Source organism: Aplidium turbinatum, chromosome 7, assembly GCF_918807975.1.
Source record: "Aplidium turbinatum chromosome 7, kaAplTurb1.1, whole genome shotgun sequence".
NCBI lineage: Eukaryota > Metazoa > Chordata > Ascidiacea > Aplousobranchia > Polyclinidae > Aplidium > Aplidium turbinatum.
The window spans coordinates 7,267,299-7,291,012 of record NC_137478.1 but is presented as its reverse complement, the minus strand read 5'-3'; the positions used below and the strand labels follow the sequence as shown (position 1 = coordinate 7,291,012).

Here is a 23,714-nt window from a genome sequence, read left to right as displayed (position 1 = left end):
AGTGGTTTTGGTGCAGTGATGGGGAATGACACTTTGATCTTAAATTGCCCATGAGTTGCCATATTAGCGTTTTTATTCAAATAGACAAAAGATATGTGGCGACTGCGTCAAACTAATTTTAATGCAGTTTTAATTCTACTCTAGTTTGCGAAAAACTTAGCTAGCTCTAATTTTAAATATAGTCTAATTTGTAAAAACTAGAATAGCTGTAATTCTAATTCTAATCTAATTTCAAAAAGTTAAGAAGATTCTAGTTGTCCAAGTCTAGTTTAAGGATACAGCAGGACATTCTACGACTTCTGAAAAATGATTTGAAATTTCCATCCAAACCCTCTCGGCCCTCTCTTGAAAATTACTTTTCGCGTTTAATTGCCTAACACTGTATAGACGTCACTTTTTGTTTATGGCATTTAAAGTTCAAATATTATTTGCTACTGTACACTGTACTAAAACACATTAAATATGTTGCAAGAATGCCGTAAATATTTTTTTGGTCATGGTTTCTTCGTAAAGCACGGAATGCGGTCATTTCGATTTGTGCGCAAGACTATGCGCATGCGTAGAAGCGTGACATTAATGCAAACGAGTTGAGCTGCCTTAAATTGACCAATACTTATCTCCAAACACTACTTTTCAAAAAATATAGTCGCTTTTAGCTTGTTATGATAACTGATCTGATAAAACGTCCTTGCCTTCTGTCTGCAAAAAGTTACTTTGCATTTTTGATTCAAGCCTTCATTCTGAGATTCTCCGCTCAATCCCTCTACATCTACTGGTCTATGTTATCTTCTGGTTTCAGTTTAATCACGTGGATTGACTTGCCTTTTGTAGGCTATGCTTCTGCTGCAACAACCAACTGAAATCTTCTGGATGACAATTGACAACTGCTGCTCAAGATGCTTCTTAACAGCAAGTTGTTGTAATGGATGTTTGTCAAAGCGAGGTGGTTGTTGATATGCTCTATCAAAAGGACACTACACAATGCGCTGATCCTATAAAGTGAACATTCAGCAAGCCTTTTTGAAATTTTCCTTACAATGCACGACATTGCACTTCAGGCAAGAAAAGGCAACATCAATGAATGAACTGTTTTGTTCTTGAAACCTACCTTGTTCCCCCGATTGTTTTTTGATGAACAAGCCAAATATGGAGAGCTTTGGCACCACGGTTTTGGTTAACATGTGCACTGGTGTAAGCCCAACCAGTTTGATCCTATATCAATAACTTAGCCAGCCATGGATATTGACTACCTTGATCCTATACCCATAGATGCACATTTGACTTGTTTCATAATGACAAGTAGGCGATTGCTACCACTATGTATTCTAACAATAGTAGCAACCATCAACAATTTACATACTGAACTAAACATTAGGCCTACTCCTGGACATGACCGAGGCTACAACGGATCCTGTCATTAAACTTTTCACAGCGTCTAAAAAGTAATTTTTTGATCCAGATAAATATTTCCGTGGAAAATCCGACGTTGTTGTACGAAAAATTATTTCCGGCCCCAAAGTAAGCTATTTCTATTGTTGGAAAAAAGGTTTCATAAGCTAGACCAGTTGTAAACATGTTACCGTCAAGAACTTTAATCTAGAGTAGATTTGGACGAAAATTTCAAATATTTTTTTCTAAAGGTTTTAGAATGTACTGTTGCATCCTAAAATCAGGGCTAAAGTTGAAATTAAAATTACCTCCTTACCCTATTTATAGGCTATAGAGTTAGAGATGCTATTATTACATAATTGATGGAAGTTTAGCAAAACCAATAAATTTTCTAACTTTTTGAAAAAGTATTTAACACAATCTACCTTTGATCGACAGTTGAGCACTTTTTGCTTTTAAAAAAAGTTTAATATACCAATCGACATCCTTAAACCTTCCCAGTTTAAACATATGTCGTCATTTTCCTCTTGTTCTTTAGAGTTAAAGGGTATCTGTGCAAACTTTCTTTGCAAAACACTCACCGAGTCGACCTGTCTGGGCCTCTACTTCACGGCACAAGAAATGAATTGCCTGCTGATTTACAACAAAGCAAAGATCGTCTTGCAAGATAACATTGCTGCAATTATCCGGCTAGACGAGTTCAAGATGCTTCGTTTTGGTGATTTGATGTCTATCCTGCAATCGATAGATCAAAGACCGTCGGTAACGCCAGTTGATGTTCATCATTTTCGATTTCGTTCAAAGGCATAGGCTACAAGGCTTTCACTCTAGCTTATAAAACTCATGTTTGTTAAGTTTAAAGGTACAGTTTTCTTAACTTGTTGCTCTGTATTCATATGACAAGTGAAAAACAATTTCGAGAAAATTTGAGTGTGAAAAGAAACTGCATAATCGAAACAAAAACTCATAATTTAATATTTGAAAACATCATGTTCGGAAAGAATTAATTCTATAAAACATTTTCGTAATGACAACTTATGGTGTGCAAAATAGTTTTGACACAGATGACGTAATTCCAAGCTTTTGGTGGACTTCTAAACCAATTTTATTAATTTTGTCACTAAGTGTATGCGTAAAGAGTAGAGTCATAAAGAGTGGCTAGTCGTCATCCCTTTGTCCTTTGAGATGCATGGTCTATCATTTCACCTTCCCCCCATGTAGAAGCATGACGGTTTGTTTCACTGGTGCCAAATATTCAGGTGTTCAAAGTCAAAGCTGTGTATGACGGAGCAATTACGTGGGTGAAGCATGACCTTCCAACCAGGGAAAAGGATCTTCTAAAGTTAATGAAAATTGTGATGTTTCAACTGTTACCTTATCATTACTTCAGTATCATAAAAACAGATGAATTGTTTGAGAGATCTCCTGAGTGTCAAACAATTTTGAACAATCATATATTTTGGAAGAAGACATGGAATAAGTATAGTAAGTTGCTGTTTTACAGCGTAGTAATTTAATGATTGAATAGCACAAAGAAAATACATCAAACTGATTTGTGCTACAGATGGATTTTTACGACGTATTTTGCATTTTTATTTTTCCTATAAGTTGTTTCATATCTGCAGTTTTTCCATTTAATCATAGCAAAATAACAAAATAATATGGCACCGATGAGTTGATCCTATTCCTCGGTACGCTGTCTATTATTTGTAATTTACAAAAACGAATTAAATGAAGAAAATTTAAAACTCTGTCTGATTGAAAGAAATCCTTTCTACATTTTCATCCAAAAAGCATTGAAAAAAAAATCCAAAAAGCGTTGAATATATATTTTACTACAAAGCAGGATAGGCCAACTAAGTGCTAGATATTCTACAAAAAAACATAACTTGAATTTGTAAAATTAAAATACCTAACATGTGGTTATTTTGTTGCATCAAATAGATTCTACTCCACGAAAACAGTTCATAGTCATCACGAAAACAGAGATTCGGTTGTTTGATGTGCTCAGCCAAGAATGGAAACATCTTCCGGTATGAAAAAAAATCTAGAGCACAAAATAAAGAATGAAATAAAAGTTTTGTTTTTTGTAAGTTTCTAATAAGAAATGTAGTTACAGCTGTAAGGAATATAGCAACCCTTGTTAATCTTAAACAAATAAAAAAAAGAGTCAAAAGTCATGTAAATTTCACTCTGTGTGGAGCTAGCCTACATGCCTACTTGAGAGGTTAACTGTTATTTCTTTATTCACTTGTTGATTTATGCATATCCGTTTGTATCCTCTGTGGATACTTCTCTTGTATCATAGGCCAATCCTATAGATGTTTGCTGGTACACCTCTTCATTTTTTTAATCTTGTTAATTTTGTTGATGATTAGGCAATTATATCAATGCACTAGAGTCCTGTTTATAACTAACATTTATACAAAATTGAAACAATTATTAAGTATAATCTTAAGTTATTTTTGATTAATTGATATGTGTTTTGACTAGTTATCATGTCCTGCTAGACTTAGAGGTAGGCCTACAATGTCCTGTTACTACAAAACTTAGCAGGCTGTAGTCTGTGAAGTTAGTCTTCATCATGAAAGTGGTCGTAAATTTTGTTATACGAAAGTTTTTAAGAATGGTTCTTTATTGAAGTTCTGATTGGTAGGCTGACTCTTGTATTGTTGTGGACGGTTCAGTCGTAACTTAGCCTAATTTTTCTTCAGAACGTTGCTCAAGATGTATCAAGCTCATGTATTGTGACGTACAAAGATCATTTGTACTTGATTGGTGGCAAAGGAGATCCACGATTGATTCAACGTCTAAATTTGGAGGAAGAGGATGCAGAATGGGAAGAAGTTGGTCGGACTTTACATGATCGAATTGATTCTAAAGCAATCTTAAGAGGCGGTAAAGGATTACACTTTGTGACTATTTTTTTTTGCTTTTTTGACTTCCAGTCCACAATGTTGCTTGTAATGACTTCGATATTCCATAATTATTTTGAATACCATCAATGAATACAGTAACCAGGAATTTAAAAAAAGGATAAAGATAAATTAGTGATGTCATACAAAAAAAAATTATGAAGTAGCTGAAAATGGCAAGGATATTACATGTGCTGCTGTAGCATTCTCACAGAAATTATAGTAGGCTACATTCCAAAAAACTTGCTATTTTGATGGGTTAACTGCAGTTTGCCCCCACTTTCCCCTACATTAATTTTAAAGCGGAACGCGAGGCAAAATGGAATTTCTCACGAACTAGTACAAATACCGCTACAATTATTGGTCACGTTTAAGATAATCATGTGACTAGAGATGTAAATGCAAAAAAAACGAACCGTTTTTTTTTAAAAAAAACGTGTTTTTTTTCAAAAAAAACTTGAGCCAAAAAAAACACTCGTTTTTTGGTTTTTTTTGGTTTTTTTCATATTTTTCTGAAAAAGTTGCAATTTTTTTGCAATTTACAGCTTAGTTTCATTATAGTGCTCTTGAAAAACATTAAATTACTAAAAATAGTTTTATTGGTGTACTGAAATTCCTAAGTGTTTGTGTTTGGCAGCATATGTTCTTGCATAGTCCTATGAGGACCTATGTTGTTTCGCTTTCTTCTTCATTCTCTGGCATGTTTTGTGGCAGTAGACCTGACAAACATTGAATTAATGAAATTTGATACATGACATAATGTAGATGAGTTAATTTCTTTTTCCTTTTATGGAAGTTAGCCTATGATGTTAGTATACTGTGGTACTGGTTATTCTTGTACACACTCAATGGGTTGACGAAATTTTGACAAAACAAGGTGGCAGTATTCAGTACACACATATACCTTGTTTGTGGACGTGATAATTTACTAATGCAAGCTATTGCCAATAGCTTGTTTAAACATGTTTTGTAACTGATAGCTTGCCAACGATGTATATGCTTTATAAATGTTGAAACAGAAGTATTCTTTTCGTGTGTTGTAAGATCTTGGATTGGACACTTCGTCATTGATGCTTCTTGCAGATTATTCGGGACATATAATGCAAGAGACCTTATCACTGATATTTTTAGCTGTCAAAAGTTAGTGCATTTGTCAGAAAAGGTTTAGGTTAATGTTCCTTTCAAATGCCCACCACCCATGTTGACTATTGCTAGTAACTACCATTCTACCAACCTTGAATGAAGAAGTTTTTCCTTTAAAGCGGAGTTTTTCAGCACTGCTCAGTGCTCAGTGTTCACATAGTGAATAAATGCTTTATAATGCTTTTCCTGACAAGAATAAAGTTTTACCCATATTCCCACAATGCAGGATAAAGATACAAAACAAACATCAAAGATGAAAACTTATTTTATTTGAGAACTAGGCCTACTGTTTTTTGAGATAAAAAGAAATTGACCTCTTGTCGTTACGCACCAATAAAACCATGATGCAAACTTTAATTTTTTTTATTGGGCAGAGGAAAGATTGACGAAAAGTTAGGCAAAAACAAAAAAAGTGCTAAAGTCTCAAAGTTCTGCAAACTAGTTCAAATTGGATGGATTAAGTGCAACCAATAACCATACTTCTTTTAAACATGTCTATGACAGCACAATGGTGTGATTAAGGGAAAACAAACATGACTATGACGTCACAAAGGATTATTGAATCTCTTCAGGGAAAATAAAAAAACATCAAAACGTTTCCATCTTTCACTACATTTAAATGTGATTTGGGCTAAAAGTTGGGACTTTAGCGCTACACTGTTTTTGCCAAACTTGTCATCAATCTTTCTTCTACCCAATTATTTTTTTTTTTAATTTACGCACCATGGTTTTATTGGTGCGTAACGACAAGAGGTTAATTTCTTTTTAGCTCAAAAAGTAGTAGCCAAAACTTGTTTTAATATTCATAAACAGATAGCCCACCCCATAAAACATGGGGGTAGAGCTAAAACTTATGTAAATATGTTGAGCGGTTCTTGAGATATGGCCGTTTTTCTATTGCTCCTTATCTATAAAGCCACTTAGTGGCTAAGGTTATTTCACTTATAACTCGAGAACCGCTTGTGTGATTTTCATCACGTTTGCACCAAATGCACATCAACTGGAACAATCTCTTGACGTTGTACTGGTAATGGTGTGGTGTGCTGGTGAAAAGTGCTTTTGTGAAGTAGAGAAACAGGACCCTGACCACCTGGTCTTAACGTAACATGCCCATTAACCAAAATCCCAGGTGGCTTCGAAACTGTACACGAGTGTGGTACTGCATTTAACAACTGGCTGAACCAAATTACAGACAATACTGGAGATGTGCCAACCATAGGACACTGTGCTACTATTTGAGACGATGAGAAACCTTTATGGCTCGTGTGTTGAGACTTGAGAGACATATTGTCTCATTTGAAAGATGTTATACGAGTTATGAGACTATTTTTGTTGTTGAAAGAGACGCTATTGCAATGAGTTTACCCTAATTGCTGCATATTGTGACATTTAATAAAAAAATAGGTAAAAAAAACAAAAAAAACAAAAAAAACGAAAAAAAAACAAAAAAAAAACGATAAAAAACAAAAAAAACGAGCTCGTTTTTTTTAAAAACAAAAAAAACGTTTTTTTACATCTCTACATGTGACACATTTCCGCCACCAAAATTTCTTAAGCGGCTGGTTGGGTGTGCTGAGTTCAGTAGAAATTTTAGTTTTGTCTTCTGCTCTCTAAGGAGATCTCTTCGAAAATGCGTCAGTGTGTTTTTAACCGGGTAGTTGAGCTATTAAAACTTGAATTGAATTTGAAGTGATTTTAAGGAGCACCTGAACGCAGATTTGGAACAAGTTTTGTATCTTAAGAATTTGTTTTCACTTTTTTTCAAAATCACACTTTAGGGCAAAACGGAATATTGCTGATAGGGTAAAGAGGAACACTGTTCCGCTATTCCGCGCAGATGGTTTCACTGTAATTAACACCACTTTAATGGAGTAGCACAAAATCGAATCCAATTAAGCAATTTTATGGTGATATTTTCAATAAAAATGACTAGACTTCATTTATGTATGTGTTACTGATAAGCTATACTTCATGATACATTGTAGAAAAATACATAGTTTTATGTTATCAGCGTAAAAATGCAAATGTTAAGTGGTTAGGAAATGAATTGCATGCTGCTATGCAAGCTATAAACTTATAACATGTACTTCTTTCCAGCAGCCGAAGTTTATCCCTTACCGGTACCAGAAACATACGTTCTGCTTTTCCCCAAATTGTGGGCAAAGTAAAACAAAGATTTTGAATTGTGCTGCAAAATTAATTATATGGAAACAAGAAATGTGAGATAATATGTGAAGATACTAGATTTAGAGTGTAACGAACGCCACTTTAAACAATGTCTGCATCATTCATATAGCGAAGTTATATGAGATTTTGAAAAGTTGTTCTGCTTTGACCCTCTTCCCCATAGTTTTACGAACTATCAGGTTATTATTGACCAAAGGTTATCGAAAATGGATGTTAGTGATGGCTATATGGCTATAAACCAATGGCTATAATCAATGGCATCAATGGCTATAAATCACTGGTTTTTCAAAAAAATTTTTAGCGAATGCAAGAAATTGAATTTTGTAGGCACTGGAAAGTGTGTTCGCCTGCAAAGACGTGTTTTAGTAAGAACAAAAATATTCATAACTTTGCTATGTCTAGATGCCAGCTACAAAAGCTCTCACGAGGCATTGATGGTGTCACGTCTTTGTCTTGCAGCTACAACTATTTTCATTAACTTTGTAACCATTTCGAAACTTTCTGTTGCAGACGAAATTGTGATAACTGGTGGGAGAACGGAACAGCTTTTTTCTCCAGCGGTAGAGACGTTTAACATTCAAGTTTGTAAGCAAAGAGATCTTACTCAATTGCTTCATCCCCGTTGTCGTCATTCAATGGTCTTGTTTAATGGTAAGTTGCTTGTGTAACACATTGTCAGTGGCAGTAGCGTTGAGAGGGAGTCCAGGGGGATACTTTAGACCCCGGCCCGGCTATTTTAGACCCCGGCCCGGCCTTTTAGACCCATTTTTGCCCAAATTACCCTGTTAAGCATTGATCATGACAGTGGAACTCTTTGTTTTGACTAAAAACACTTTCATTCAATGCCTTACTGATAACTCACCAGTGAAAATCAACTTTTGGATGTTTGGCATGATTTTGATAAGTGTGGAGGGATTTAGAAAATTGAGAAGCACGTAGCGTCACTAGTGGTGGAAATGTGTTTTGGTTATGTCAGGCAACCTATACACATGCTTTGAAATTTCTCAATGGGTCTAGCCTGACAGAAAGAGACCTCAAATTAATTTCTGACAATGATGTCAATATGACGTCATAACAATCATGATGACGTCATCCATATTGACGTCATTGTCAGAAATAAATCTAAAGTCTCTTTCTGTCAGACTAGACCCATTGAGAAATTTCAAAACATGTGTATAGGTTGCCTAAAATAAGCAAAATGAATTTTCATCACTAGTGGAGCTAAGTGCTGCTTAATCTTCTAAATCCCTCCACACTTATCAAAATCATGCCAAACACCCAAAAGTGGATTTTCACTTGTGAGCTCGTCGTCGTCGTGTGAGCTTCTGGGGCCGAGGGTCTCTCCTTTTACCACTCCAGATTCACGATGTTCCCGGACTACACTGGAAGGCTACTAGAGAGCAGTCAGTCTTTGGTTTCATCATCCATCCATCCATGACACGCAGAACTTTCACTCCGTTAGGTGGCTTGAAGATGGTACAGTCATTGATGATGTGGTCTGCGGTCTGTTCCTCGGCACCACATTCACAGGAGGAGGAAGAGGCCATTCTCCACTGGTGCATGGTTGAGCAGAAAAGCCCGACCTCTGTATAGAGACGGTTGAGGCGCACCTATGCCTGTCTTAGTAGTGTCAGGCCAATGGGGCATGTGTCGGCGTCGGGAATGAACGAATAGAGTCTGGTGGCGGTTGAATTCCATTCAGAACTCCATTTATGGTCCGCCCAAGCAGCCGCAGAGATGTTTTGTACATCAGCTTCGTTGATCAGAAGTTGAGCGGCTGGCACGAAAAGGTGTCTTTATTTCAGTCGACGAGGGTGCTCGTTTGGGAAAGCAGAGATCTTGTGGTGGAGAAGGTGGTTAGGCTCCAGTGCCCGTCGACCGAGGGACAGAGTGGCTTCTTCGCAACGAAGCTCAGCGTGTTGGATGCCAGCGAGAATGGGGATATTGTCCAATGGTGTGGGACTCAGGTATCCGGTCACTGCGCTCAGGGCGCTGTTGATAGCATATCAATGTTATGACAATGAGCACTGCGGCATCAAACAAGTGTAGCCTACAGCACTCTGCTGAAGAGTAGATAAGGGCTAAGGCTGCTATACGCAAAGTATCAGCCCTCACCCCCCAGCTAGAGCCTGCCAGGCGCTTGAGTAGCGCAGCGCGGGATAGATGTCAGTTTCTTGCGCAGTGACACCAAATGGTGGCTATATGTGAGTGATGATCTGTCCAGTGTCACCCTAAGATACCTTGGTTCGGGCAGAACGACAGAGATTTTTCGTTGTTCTGGACGTGTAGCTCATGATCAGCTTCCGATTGTGGAGGTGGAAAGCTGCTGCCACAGTTTTGGTTTCACTAAGTTTCAGTCGCCAGTTATGAAAATAAGCTGAGAGAGTTTTCATTTCCTGGCTAGATTCATCGAAGATGATGGTTTTTTATAGTTACCTCACGGTTCATCATGAAACTTGCAGCAAAGTGACTGATGTAGGCTACTACATAACAATTTAGATCATGAGCTATACTTGTTTCGTGGCATGTCGGAAACCGGGAAGACTCTCTTGCCGGAGATATTAAACATGGACGACCAATCAAAAGTTGCATTTGATGAAGACAATGAAGATCAGAGATGTTTTCTCACAACTGCTGTTGCAACCAGTGCAGGAATATATATTTTTGGTAAGTTATGCACATATTTCAAAATTTTAATAGGCTACAAGCATTATATAATACATTAGCCTAAACGTCAGTCAAGGTTGTCGTCTGCTAAAAAGGATTTACAGCTTTAGTAAAGAAGTGATTTTCTTGGACCTAACAACCACATGGTATTTAATATGCTATAATAAAGTGAAAATAAACTAAATTACAAAGCCACTCCCATCATCGTCAGCAAACATTAAAACAACCTAGTTCACATTGTAATCTTGTATTGTTTTTTCCACATGTGCTGTTGATGCAAATAAAAGAACTTCTCTCTCTCTACCATACACAATACACATGTTACTATTTATCAAGTAACAAAAGGTCTTGTCTTATACTTAAATTCATATGATACTTTTAAACAATAAATGCTATTAATGCTGCAAAAAGTGCTCAATGCCAAGCGAAAAGCCAGGCAGAGCGATTTACATCAAAATTAGTTATGGTTCAGTAAAAACCCAGCCTGTTTTACCTTAGTAGGATTATCAGAAGGAGCTTATTCAAATGGATTCTATTTGAATAAGCTCCTTCTGATGATCCTATTAAAATGAAACGGGCTGTTAAGGTTTTTATTAAATTAATAACTAAGTTTGATATACTAGTCATTTTAACGGATAACAGGTGCATGGCCGAAAAAGTTCATAATTTGTAGTTTATTTTCACTATCGTTTATGTAAATAGCATGTGGTTGCTAGGTTTTATTTCTCTAAAATAGATTTTAACGTGAGCTATCATGCTCTGTCTTGAAGAGTTTACGTACGTAACACATTAAGAAGAAAAGTAATTTATTAACTTAGCAATGTAAGATGGACTAGAGCAGGGATGTCCAACCTTTTATTACTGTATAGTGGGCCGCATTGTCACTTGAAATAAATCAATGGGCCGCAGGACCTATTAAACTTCAAGAAAACTAGGTACATAAAGAAACAATTAAAAACCATTAATTTCATCTTTGAAAATAGGAACAAATAACACACACATAGGCTACTGTAGAAAGAAACAAAAATTTCTTTCTACAATACAAAGTCAATGAGATTTTTGACATTGTTTTCCAGCTAAGAGGTTATCAACATTTGCGTTAAAGGACGTTGTGTTGATTCTTAGGATGTTTGCTAAGTGTTTGTCGGTCAGTCTGTTTCTTTCTGCAGTTTTGATGTTTTTCATGGATAAAAGTAACTGCTCGCAACAATATGTGCTGCCCCACATAAACAATAATTTTCTGGACAAATTAACTAATTTAATAAATTCATTACATGAATGTAACTCTTTATAAAATACTGTAAAGGAAGAGTGTGTTCTCTGTGGAAAGTTTTCAAACTTTCTCGACTTTACAGTTCAATCAGTTCAAGTTGGAATTCGGGTGGGGCTTTATCACACTGAAATGAAATTGGGTCACTGAATAATTTTAATTCAATTTCAATCTTTTTGAAGTCAGAAAATCTGACTGTAAATTCTTCAAGCAAATCTTCACATAACTTAGCATACTTTCCATAGTTTACAGACCTGTCTTGAGCTCTTTCAGATAGACCACGAAAATATACAATTTCTCCAGCTTTCAATTGTGCTATGAAAAGTTTTAATTTCCTGGTAAAACTGCTTATTCGCTCGAACATTGAACTTCACAACTGACCTTTCCCTTGTAAATGCAAATTGAGCTCAGCTAACATTTCTATGATGTCAACTAAGAACGACAAATCATTCAACCATTCTTCATTTTCTATAAATTTCAATTTTTCTTTTTCTTCATGAAGTTCAAAATACTACTTGGAGTGAAAATGACTAGCGGGCCGCACAAAAATCTTAGTTGGGCCGCAGTGCGGGCCGCAGGTTGGACATCCCTGGACTAGAGTGTAAATCTACTTGGATATTGTTGCAAAAAATTGAATTAACTTGTTTGTAACTGTTGCAACACACTGTACTTTTGAAGTTTTAGCACGAACCAATCGTAAAGCTCTGAAAGGATTTATCAGTAATCGTAATTTCCATTTCTTGTGATATAGGCTGTAGGTCTATAAAGCGTTAAAGACAAATTTTTGATTGTTTAGATAGCGGTTTTGGAAACTGGGATTTGTAAAACACTCCAGTATCGTGTGCAATGATAAAACGTTCCTATTGCGTAATGCTGCAGTAAAACAGTTAACCTTCAACAAAAAATCGCAGTACGAGAGATCATAAAGATCAGATGCAGTTGGTACAAAGGAGTACCTTCACTGAGTAGCTATTGGGGACTTGGGGAGAGCACAATCGTTTCACGTTGAACCGTTAGTCAAACAAACAAACAGTCAAACACAAAAAGTGAACTCCAGAATCAATCAATCATTTTAATTTTCATCATTAACGCGTTAAGAACAAAAAAGATGCTACTAGCTACAATTATCGTTTCTGGCACTAGTTGCTACGTTCATCCAGGGGCGCCGGAAGCGGGGGGCAGGGGGGGCGGATGCCCCCCTGCCCTCAATTTTTCTGCAGATGGAGGGCAGGGGGGGCAATGGTGCCCTTTTAAAGTCATGTAAGCTACTGCACATTTTACAATATAACAATTTCTGCTATTCGCTTTTAGCCTAATTATAATCTTTCATTTTTGCTTCAAAATAATATTTACGACACAAAATTTTGCAACACAGTACAGGCCTTACAACTCTTTTTTTTTCGGCAGCCCTCGTGGCCTACCGGGAGCTCCTTCTCGGCGGCTAAATCTGCGTGCTTGGAGGCCAAAATACAAAATAAAAATAACGATAGCACAAGTAAATAGAATTAAACTCGCAACAATGCTAAAATGATCACTTAGCGTTGTTGAAGTCTGGGCCTGGGCGACGTCCTACGATAGAATCGTTGCACCACGCAATAACTGCTTTATCGGGGTTGTAATCCAGTTGCTACTGCGGGACCATCTAACGACACTCGCACGAGTATCTCCAATGTGGCTGATTTTAAAGAAGTTCGCCACTCCCCTAGAATTCTTTTTAGCAACGAAAAACAACGTTCGACATGTGTTGACGATGACGGCAAGGTAATAAAATAAGTATTTCAATAATGTGAAGAACATTACTAAAAGAAGCATGATTTTTTGCAAAATATGATCAAAAAATGTTTTCCCCTCGGATGTCAACTAACCTAGTTCTCCTTTTTAACAACGATTTAATGTCCGACAACATCGAATCGACATAAAAACGACAATATTGCCAGCCGATGTAAATTAGCACTTCGGATTAAGACTCTGTTAAAATAAACGTCGGGAATTACAAACAAGACTTACAGCGCTGGTGATCGCAGATGGATATATTCCATCAATAACAATTATTCCTGCATAATGCAACAGTGGCGATTATGACGCGCTGACCTAATTTTGGGTCACTCTTTATTGATACTAGCCTACATATTTTCGACAGTTAATCCACGATCATTCTATTGCGAAATTAAATAATTGGCTAGAAGAGACCGGCGGCCAAACTTGGCCGATTGAGGAGGTAGCACCGGCGGTCATTCAAGCACTACTTAGCGGCCATGGCCGCAGGTTGCTTTAAGGCTTGACAGTAGGTTACATCATTATAACCATGATCAGGGCCCACAAGAGGGGGGGACAACCGGTGCATTGCACCGGGGCCCGGTGAGTTCAAGGGGGCCCGACAAAATGTCTAAATTCACGCGTTAAAGTTGATTTGAACGATTTTGCATAAAATATTGTTTTTATATTAGTTCCGTATGTTGATTGGGCCCCTCATGGGTATGCCCTTTTTTAAAACTACAGAATTCTTAATGTTTTGAGTTCAGGGGGCCCGACAAAATGTTAAAACTTGCAGGCTCAGGTTGATTTTGCATAATATATTGTTTTTTATGTTAGTTTCGTATTTCGATTGGGCCCCCCTGATGGGTAGCATATGTCCTTTTTCAAAACTACAAAATTTTCAATTTTTTTAGTTCATGGGGCCCGACAAAATGTTTAAATTTGCATGCTCAGGTTGATTTTGCATAAAAGATTGTTTTTTATGTTAGTTTTGTATTTCGATTGGGCCCCCCTCATGGGTAGCATATGTCCTTTTTCAAAACTACAAAATTTTCAATTTTTTGAGTTCATGGGGCCCGATAAAATGTTTAAATTTGCATGCTCAGGTCGATTTTGCATAAAATAATGTTTTTTTTATATTAGTTTTGTGTTTCGTTTGGGCCCCTCATGGGTATGCCCTTTTTCAAAACTACAGAATTTTCAATTTTTTTGAGTTCACAGGGCCCGACAAAATGTTTAAATTTGCGTGCTCAGGTCAATTTTGCATAAATTATTGTTTTTTATATTACCGGTTGTAGTTTCATATTTTAATTGGGCCCCCCCTCATGGGTATGCCCATTTTCAAAACTACAGAATTTTCAATTTTCTTAGTTCAGAGGGCCCAACAAAATGTTTAAATTTGCGTGCTCAGGTCAATTTTGCATAAAATATTGTTTTTTATATTACCGGTAGTTTCATATTTCAATTGGGCCCCTCATGGGTATGCCCTTTTTCAAATCTACAAAATTTTCAATTTTTTTAGTTTAAAGGGCTCGACAAAATGTTTAAATTTGCATGCTTAGGTCGATTTTGCATAATCTTTGTTTTTTATATTACCGGTAGTTTCATATTTCGATTGGACTTTGGGCCCCCTCATGGGTATGCCCATTTTCAAAACTACAGAATTTTCAATTTTTTTAGTTCAAGGGGCCCGACAAAATGTTAAATTTTGCGTGCTCAGGTCGATAATATATTGTTTTTACTGTATATAGGCCTACATTATATTAGTTTCGTATTTTGATTGATCCCCCTCATGGGTATGCTCTTTTTTATGACTACAGAATTTTCAATTTTTTACTTTCAGGGGGGCCTGACAAAATGTTTAAATTTGCGTGCTAAGGTCGATTTTGCATGAAATATTATTTTTTATGTTAGTTTCGTATTTCAATTGGGCCCACCATGGGCATTCTTTTTTAAAAAACTACAGAAAACACATATTGCAGTGTGAATGAATATTTCAGTTTATTTCAATGTTTTAATTTCAGTGTTGGTCTGGGTGTTTTAATGTGAATATTTGGGTGTGTACGGTATGTTTTAATAAACAATTGATTGATCAGGTTAGGTTACAGTCATTACACAGAAGGTATTTCATGCATTTTTCTGACATCTTGTCAATTTATGACACAAGCAAGCAGTGACAGTTATGTGTAATCATGTCGAACTGGTACAATTTTAGTTGTATAGGTATAATCTTGTTTAGTGTGATATTTTAAGAGTTCAGAAAATAGTAAAAAGTATTGAAATATTGTTAGAATTGCTTAGCAAGAAGTCGTTATTGTCACTTTTTCAGTACAAAAATGCTCAAGTGTTTTTTGTTTTGGATATGATACTAATTAGTAATTACTAATTACATGTACTGAAATCATGGAACTTCTCTAATATAGCCTGAGACAGTTACAGTATTTTTGATTTTTTAGGACTTGTTGAATGATTTTGCTGTATTGGAATGCAAGCAAGTTTCGTGGAAGCAGTGCTGGAAAATAATTTTGTCCTTGTAGCAGGGCCAAATGTCATAACAGTCTGACAAAATTCGAAAAAAAGTTAAAAGATTAGTGAAAGTATGATTTTCTGAGTAAAAATCATAGATCTTTACTTCTGTTGAAGTACAGTTTCTTTCAACTACAGACAGAATCAGAAGTGTCCTAATTGCAATGCAACTTCCTTTTTCAGCACTGCAGAAAGGTGTTGATTTTCAAAAATATGCTTAGTATATAAACAAATATTTGTTTTGTTGAAGTTTTCGTTTTCGTTTGTTTTCTCTATTTATTTTTTAGCAGTCTTCTCCAGCCAGGCCAATCCAATCTTACTCTTGAATTTCAGGAACAGTGTAAATATTGGCTCAAAACAGCCATTCTGTCGTTATGCAGGGTATTTGTAAAGGTATCGATACATAGTATAGTGATAGATGTAGGTAGGTGCATTTACATTGATAGGACTTGAAAATATAAATACATTCAACTTTGGTTTCTACTGACCACTTGCTGTAGAAATGAAGAGAAAGTGACCCTCAATCGTGCGTGAATGCAGTTTCACTCAAACAAGCAAAGAAAACTAAAGGAGTAAAAATAAGAAGCTGCCTATTGATCCTGAAATAAAGTTGGTTTTTCTTAATGTCATGAACAATAGCAATGCATTCATCCAAGTTTAGTCTCCTAGTCTCTGCTGATTTTAAGGTCAGAAATGATATTGTAGGGTATGTTAATGTAAAGCTGTATGCAGTATGCACAGTTGCACACATATGTATGTCAGCCATGCCGGATAGTGTTGCCATTTTTATCTTCAAAGTGGCTATTTTTACCCACTTTTTGCCATTGTTACAATCAGGTGTTGCCAGAGTTAGGATTAAAGTTAGGAAGGGGTAAGGGTTAGAGTTAGGAATAAGGTCAGGGTTTTGATCTTTGCAAATGACTAAAAAAAAATTCCAAAATACAAGTTTTTGTTTTCAACAGCTATAAACTTTTCCTCAAATTAGAGCAGAATTCCTTATCTGGCAACGCTATTGAGGTTATATTTACACTACATAGTGTAACTATAGCCACAGCCTTTTATCTTTGTGTATAACTAGTGTGTATCTGTGAATTTAAAGTCATAAACACCACTACAATACTGCATTCTTTGTGAAATAGTGGAGTGTTAATACTTTAACCTAATGTATTCTTTGTATTATTATTTAAATAGATCTGGTTTTAAAATAAAAACACTGTGCGGAACACCATGTATGCATTGGCCTTGTGGATTAACACGCACCGCAAATTTTGCTTGTGATTTGTGAGATATCACGCGACATGTCGCGCTGGGGGGCCCGGCAGCAACATCTGCACCGGGGCCCGGCAGGGCTCTTGGAGGCCCTGACCATGATTATAACGTAGCATGATGCCCTTCCTGTATACCGGACATTTGTAGGCTATCATTACTCAATACATAGTGAGCTGATAGATTAGCATTATCGCTATATCTTATCTTAAAACTTTAAAAAAAATTGGCCTTTTAGAAACAAAAGTGCCCTTTTTTCGTAATCTTGTCCCCCCAGTCAAAAATCGTTCCAGCGTCCCTGCGTTCATCTGATGAAATTGAAAGCAAAATTAACAACAAACAAGATGGTTTATTGCTTCACTGACGTTTCGCGCATCATGACAATGCGCATCCTCAGAGCGAATAACATACAAAATAAAATTTCACCAGGTTATATAATTGTCATGATGTCATGTCATTGTTATGTCATTGTCATGTCATGTTATGTCATTGTCATGATGCGCGAAACGTCAGTGAAGCAATAAACCATCTTGTTTTTTGTTAATTTTACTTTCAATTTCATCAGATGGACGTAGCAACTAGTGCTAGAAACGATAATTGTCCTGATGAACACCCAAACTTTTCAGTATTCACTAGCTACAATTGTCAAAATACCAGCACGAAAATCTATGAACAGGAAGAGGTGGCAAAACGTTTAAAACATGCCTAAATAGTAGTTTGTTAGTAGGTTGACTATGTACAGCTAACACGGCCACAAACCCACCCCCCTCCAAAAAAAAAATGCAAAATATATAACGAAAAAATAAACGAAGCACGAACAGGTTTCACATTACGCAATGTTAAACAACAGCCCAATGGAAAGCGTTATAGATTGCATTTGTCAGTTTTGCCAATTTGACAGAAAGATACAATTTTAACACAAAAGTATTTTCATATAAGTTTTCAACTCTTTCAGGAATTGTATTAAAACCCTAAAGCCTTAGAGCATTGGTTCTTAACCTTTTTTCCGCAACCCAAAATCTTATCTGTGGCAGTGGTGACCTTAAGTAGAGGATCTAAAACAAATGTTGGAGGGCTCCAAAGTTTCAACGAAATAACATTTCAAAATAGGCAAAAAATTAGCAAATTTAAAATGTGGAAATATCCACTTTCAGTGCCATAGCCAGGACCCAGTCGCGACCCATTATCGAAGTCTTCGCGACCCATGTTTGGGTCACAACCCAGGAGTTAAGAATCACTGCCTTAGAGTCTTAAACAAAACTGTAACTTTGCAGAATGATTAGGGATTTCTTGCTGGATTTGACGTTGCTTCTCTTTTTAAATACAGAATACAGGGGAAAAAATGTACTCTTCTGCAATGGGCGTGCAAAAGAGATAGTGAGAACTACAATGAAGGTTGATTCAATCTACGACGTGAACTCTTTTGACGCCATTTCACTTGGAGGAACGATTTATACCTTTGGCAGGTTTGTTCTTAAATGTAGGCTATAGACAATTTCGATGACTATGACACTTCAAATGTGCACTGGATGCCGAAAGTTCACTTATCCAAAGAAGTCATCTTTCATTTATCGATGAGTATAAGTAAAAATCTTTAATATAAATAGCAACTTATTTCTAGATCTCAGTTATGTTCAGAAATAGGCACGATCACCAGTTTTGGTCGATCTTGAATATTAAGAAGATCACTTTCAAGACCACGTTTTCTAAACTTGAAAAAATTAAGTTTTTGATCAATGAAGTTGCAACAAAAAAGCAAGTTTTACTACAAGCAACCTGGTTAAAGGTAGTTGGTATTAGCTTGTTGCTTTTAGCCTAACTACTCGATCGCTGGCCTAAGAATAATAAGTTAGTGACTGTTGCTATTAGGCCTATCAATCGTTGTCGTAGTTTGCGTAGAATCGCAACGTCTCACCCAAAGCCGAGGATATTTAAAGTAGGTTACTGTTATATAATAACAAAATGTGCAATTAGTTTTATGCTTTTTGTTTTAAAAAAACGCCTTTGAACTGCATCATTTTTAACCAAATTTTTGTCTGATTCAATATGGAACACTTTTAATCGTGTTACTGAGTATTTTCAGCTTTCACTGGATCATATCAATGTGGATTGCACCATCTACCCATCTGGCAACCTTGATATTGTTGTCTGCTGTCAAAGAAGTTTAGAAGTTTGCGTTCAGATAAACCGCTTCAAACAAAAATACAAAAGCTATACAAAAAAGCGGCAGCATATGTTTTCATATTCAATACATTTGTTTACATACAGACCCTAAACAATTATTGGTTAGGTTCAGGGGTGTACAACCTTTTAGATGTCGTCGGCCCCAATGTATTAATTTCTTAAGTAAAGTCGCCAGTGACTTTTTGTTTTTTTTATAAGTTTACGTTCGTAAACTTTGTTTAGTTTTGTTGGTGTCAAATTTGCATGTTTACTTTGCCGTTCTGTACATGGTGGCGCCAACAGCAAAAATGAAATTGAATTTAATTAAATTGAAGTACAGTATAAGAGGTCAAACTGAAACATCATTGTACATCGAGGGCTGTATCAGCTATATGATACTTACAGAGAGAGATAGGAGAAGGATTTATTCAACTAATGACTCTCTTAGTCTTGCATGTTAGCAGATAAACTTGCAAATTTAGGTATCTCGCTAGATACTATCAGTCTTAGTTGAGACTCCAGATTGCCGTCTAACAATCTAGTTCACTACTGGTTGTTAAGGTTACCGGTACTTGATTTTTGAAATCGCTGCTTCATACACGTGAGAGCTTCCAAAAATAACGAGAGTTTTTCTTGCCAGTTCTTTTTGTATGGGATATATACTCGATTGCACGTTTCCGTGTGTCAAGCAGACCTTCTTCGTCTTTGAACCGCTTCACTAACTGCTCGTTATCTTTCAACTCCACCAGTTCCATTTGAATATTAAATCGACAACTCTCTATACTTTTATCGACCAACATTTTGGCCAATTTAATTGTTCTACACAAGTTGCAATCATCTTCATGCGATTAAATGAAACCATAACTCGAGAGTTTTGGCAGCATACACATTTCCAGAATGCTAAGTTAGTGTTTAGGGTTAACGTACTTTCATCAGTTAATTCGCATAATAACCCAACAAACCAGGCCACTGTGGGATTGCAGTAGTAGCCTAACTGCTGTTGGCAGAGACGTTCAGTGAAAGCGTCTTGTCTGTTGGGAGTGAAAAGTTAACGCGGCCTGATCTATGGAGTCGTATAGTCTTCGGAGTGTTAGTTGAATTTATGGGACAAAATGCCAAGCACCATAACTTTTTGATCTAATAATATATTAGGTAATACACTTACTGTATTTACCTGAGCTTACTTGCTTTTGTTGTGTGCAGGAAACGGGATGAAAAGTGCTACACTCTAATGGAGTACGACATGGCGTCTTGTTTGAGTAGGAGTATTTGGGCTGACAATGTGGATTTCAAATCATCGGTTATCGCAGCCATTTGAAATGAATGTGTGCATAACATTTTTAGTGGTTAAGAAATAAGGTAATTCAGTTTCAGCATCGTTATCTATTTCATTATATGTCAATGTAGCCTACGATTTTTTTCTATGATGCAAGCACGAAGCTCATGATCAATCGCCATCTTTGCTTGCAGCAGGTTGAGCATTTCGACTCAGATTTAGTAATTTTGTATTGAGTGGGTGAGGATCCCTATTCTAATTTTATGGTTAGATTTGATTGCTTGTTTAGTTTGTTGCGACATCCAGTTTGGTAGATCTTGTTGCTTTGTTCTTGGAAAAACGGCTTCTGACACCGCCCCTAATCCTGCGGATATACCTTCTTGTATTGATTCTGGGTCTGTTATTTTCTGTAAAGTGACATTTGTTTTTTAATTTGCTTGGAAGTGTTCAACGACTTGTTTTCATTGATTAGGTGAGGTGTCGGAACTGGTTTCCGCTTCTGAGGCCATGAGAAGCTTATTCTGAATTTTGTACGTATCATTCTGTGGTCTGATATGTCGGGAATGTTCAAGTTAAAGTTGTCCAAGGCGTTTATTCTGGAGGGCGAGATCCGGGATAAGACAAAGGCTATCTGGTTTTTTGTCTTACCGTCAGGAGAAGTCCAAGTAAAAGGCATTTTATACTTCTTTTGGAACCACGTGTTGATAACTTGGAGATTATTTTTTACGCAGAACTGGTCTGGTAATTCGGCTCTGGTATTTCTGGTTGCTAGAGTGTATTTCATTTGATGACGGGAATATGTTATGTAGTTGACCTAGTTTGCAGTTGAAGTCTCATTAAAAGGTGATCTCTTTTTGGTCCATTGTCAATGATAGCTTGGATTTTGTCATAGTTCTTGGACTTCCTCATAGCGGTGGGATGAGGCAGGGAAATAGCACTGTATGAGAACCAGTTTTGAGTATTTTCCTTGAAGACGTAGTACAGCAAGTCTGTCAGATATAGGTTGGTATCCTTTTACTAAGGGAACATAGGATTTGTGTATCAGGAAGCCGACTCCATTAGATCGAGGGGGTTCGTTGCTTGATAGGTACAGTTTGTGATTATAGGTGCCACGAATTGTAATTTGGCTTTTCATCACTTTGATTTCGGCTAGACCGACCACATCCCAATTCACATTTTCGAATTCATGAATCATTGTTTTAAGTCAGTAATTGTCCTTGGATTGTATGTGCATATGTTGAAGATTTGTTTATTTTTCTTATTACCTCTGTTCATTTGTCTCACATTAGTCCGAGGCTGCTGATGTAAACCCCTGGTCGTACTGTCACGTCAGACCGGGGCTGCTAATGTAAACCCCTGGTCGTACTGTCACGTCAGTCCGAGGCTGCTAATGTGTCTTTCTGGTCAAGGTACGCGGATCCGGAGGTAGCCTCCTCTTTGCAGCGATGTTGTTAGTTGACATATTGATACCATGAGATTTCATAAGCACATCACGTTGATAACATTGTATCCGGCTGAATATCAATTGGCCATAGATACCAGTTAATATGCAGGCATCATTTCATCGTTAATGTGCCAACTAACAACAATTAGTTTGTAAGTTGATTTGGATCTTTATTTTTCAGGATTTCTGTTTGCTGCTGTGACGTCTTGATGGAAATCAAAGGCATCTTTTCTGTGTTTATATTTTGTTTGAGTAAATGTTTTCGGAGTGTTGCAATTCCAAACTAATCAGTCCATAGAATGTTGCGTTGTGATTTTTCGTTACAATTCTAATTTATTGCAAACACCCGGAGTAAATGTTTTTTGTGCTTTTTGTATTCATTCTTCTTCTTCTTGCTTATGAGGCTGCAATTCAGGTAACATCTCCCAATTGTTGCAACCAGAGCAGTGTCTTCATATCAGGGTCTATGAGATTCACATGTTCTTTGTTCATGTTCATTACATGTACATGTTCATTTTGCCAAACACTTACTACGGTGTCACAGAAATACAATATACAGTGCAATAGACAACTAAGTTCCATGATAGTTCTTTCAGACAGTCCATCTTTACAAATTTAACGTGTGAAGCATTTTCTGTTACTGTTGTATCATGCGTTTCAACATAGGCTACAACAAAGCAACCTTAACAGTGTTTCAATATGTTTCAATAAGTTCTTACAATATGAAAAGACTGATTAGCTGACAGGAATACGGCAGTCTTCAATCTTTATGCACACAGAAGCTTGGTGTTCAATTAAAGTTTCACACGCACTTTTATCTAAAATCTTGCGTAAACGAAAGCACCGTAATCTAACATGTTAAGTTCAAGTGACTATTTTATGTTTCAAACACATTCTTAATTTGCACAGTGACTATGGTTGGTTGGTTTTGAATCTTTGTCCTCGGACTGACAAAGCCTTGATAGGTTATTCCTGGTAGTTTCGCATACTTGTAGAGGCTCTTGAGAGTCGTGACGCAGGGCTGGTTACCGAGATTGGCAGAGTGAAGTTTTCCAATTGTTGAAGTGTTGTTGCCGGGGAATTATTCCATTCACTAGGTGCCGCTGAATGGAGAGCAATCTTGAAATGCGTTGCTGAAGGGCACACTCCGAGAGTCGAACCAGCGCCGCGTGATCTTGAGCCGGGCGAGTAACCACTATTTATATCGCGCGACTATTTATATCACCACATTTGATCAGCTCCAGCTGAAAATTATCAAGGGGCGGTGGCTGCGTCAATTGCCATACCTGTTGTAAATATTTTTATCAGAAGCAGGAAAGAATTGGTACTGTTAATGGACTTCAGTGAAAACAACGATATTTTCTTGGTGTAAATGCCTTGGTGCCACATCACATGGGTAAAATTATCCTCTTCATGTCTTCTGTGAACGAGTCCATGAAGACCTTGATCCTTCCTTAACGTGGAAGGACACTCGTCTATTGCAACTGAAGACAAATTTGACCGCTCAAAATATGCTTCTGGAAAACTTGAACGACATTTACAAAACATATATACTTTATATAGGCGTAAGGGAAAGTTAGTTTTTGCGGGTGCAAAAAATTTTTGCCGGAATATAATTAAATGCGCCTAAATGTTTTTTTTGCGACAGAGCATCGACCAACTGATTAAAAATTCCACACTGCTCCCAGTAGTCTGGTATGTACTGTAAATTTA

The 23,714-nt window shown here is 36.8% G+C and overlaps 1 protein-coding gene across 1 annotated transcript; it reads right to left on the bottom strand.

The window, feature by feature from the left end:
- Window positions 1–21,443: 21,443 nt before the first annotated feature.
- LOC145773703 (uncharacterized) lies at window positions 21,444–21,752 on the bottom strand. The gene has a single exon (XM_082584838.1). It carries the CDS (start codon window positions 21,750–21,752, stop codon window positions 21,444–21,446), a length of 309 nt encoding a protein of 102 aa, XP_082440964.1.
- Window positions 21,753–23,714: the final 1,962 nt, after the last annotated feature.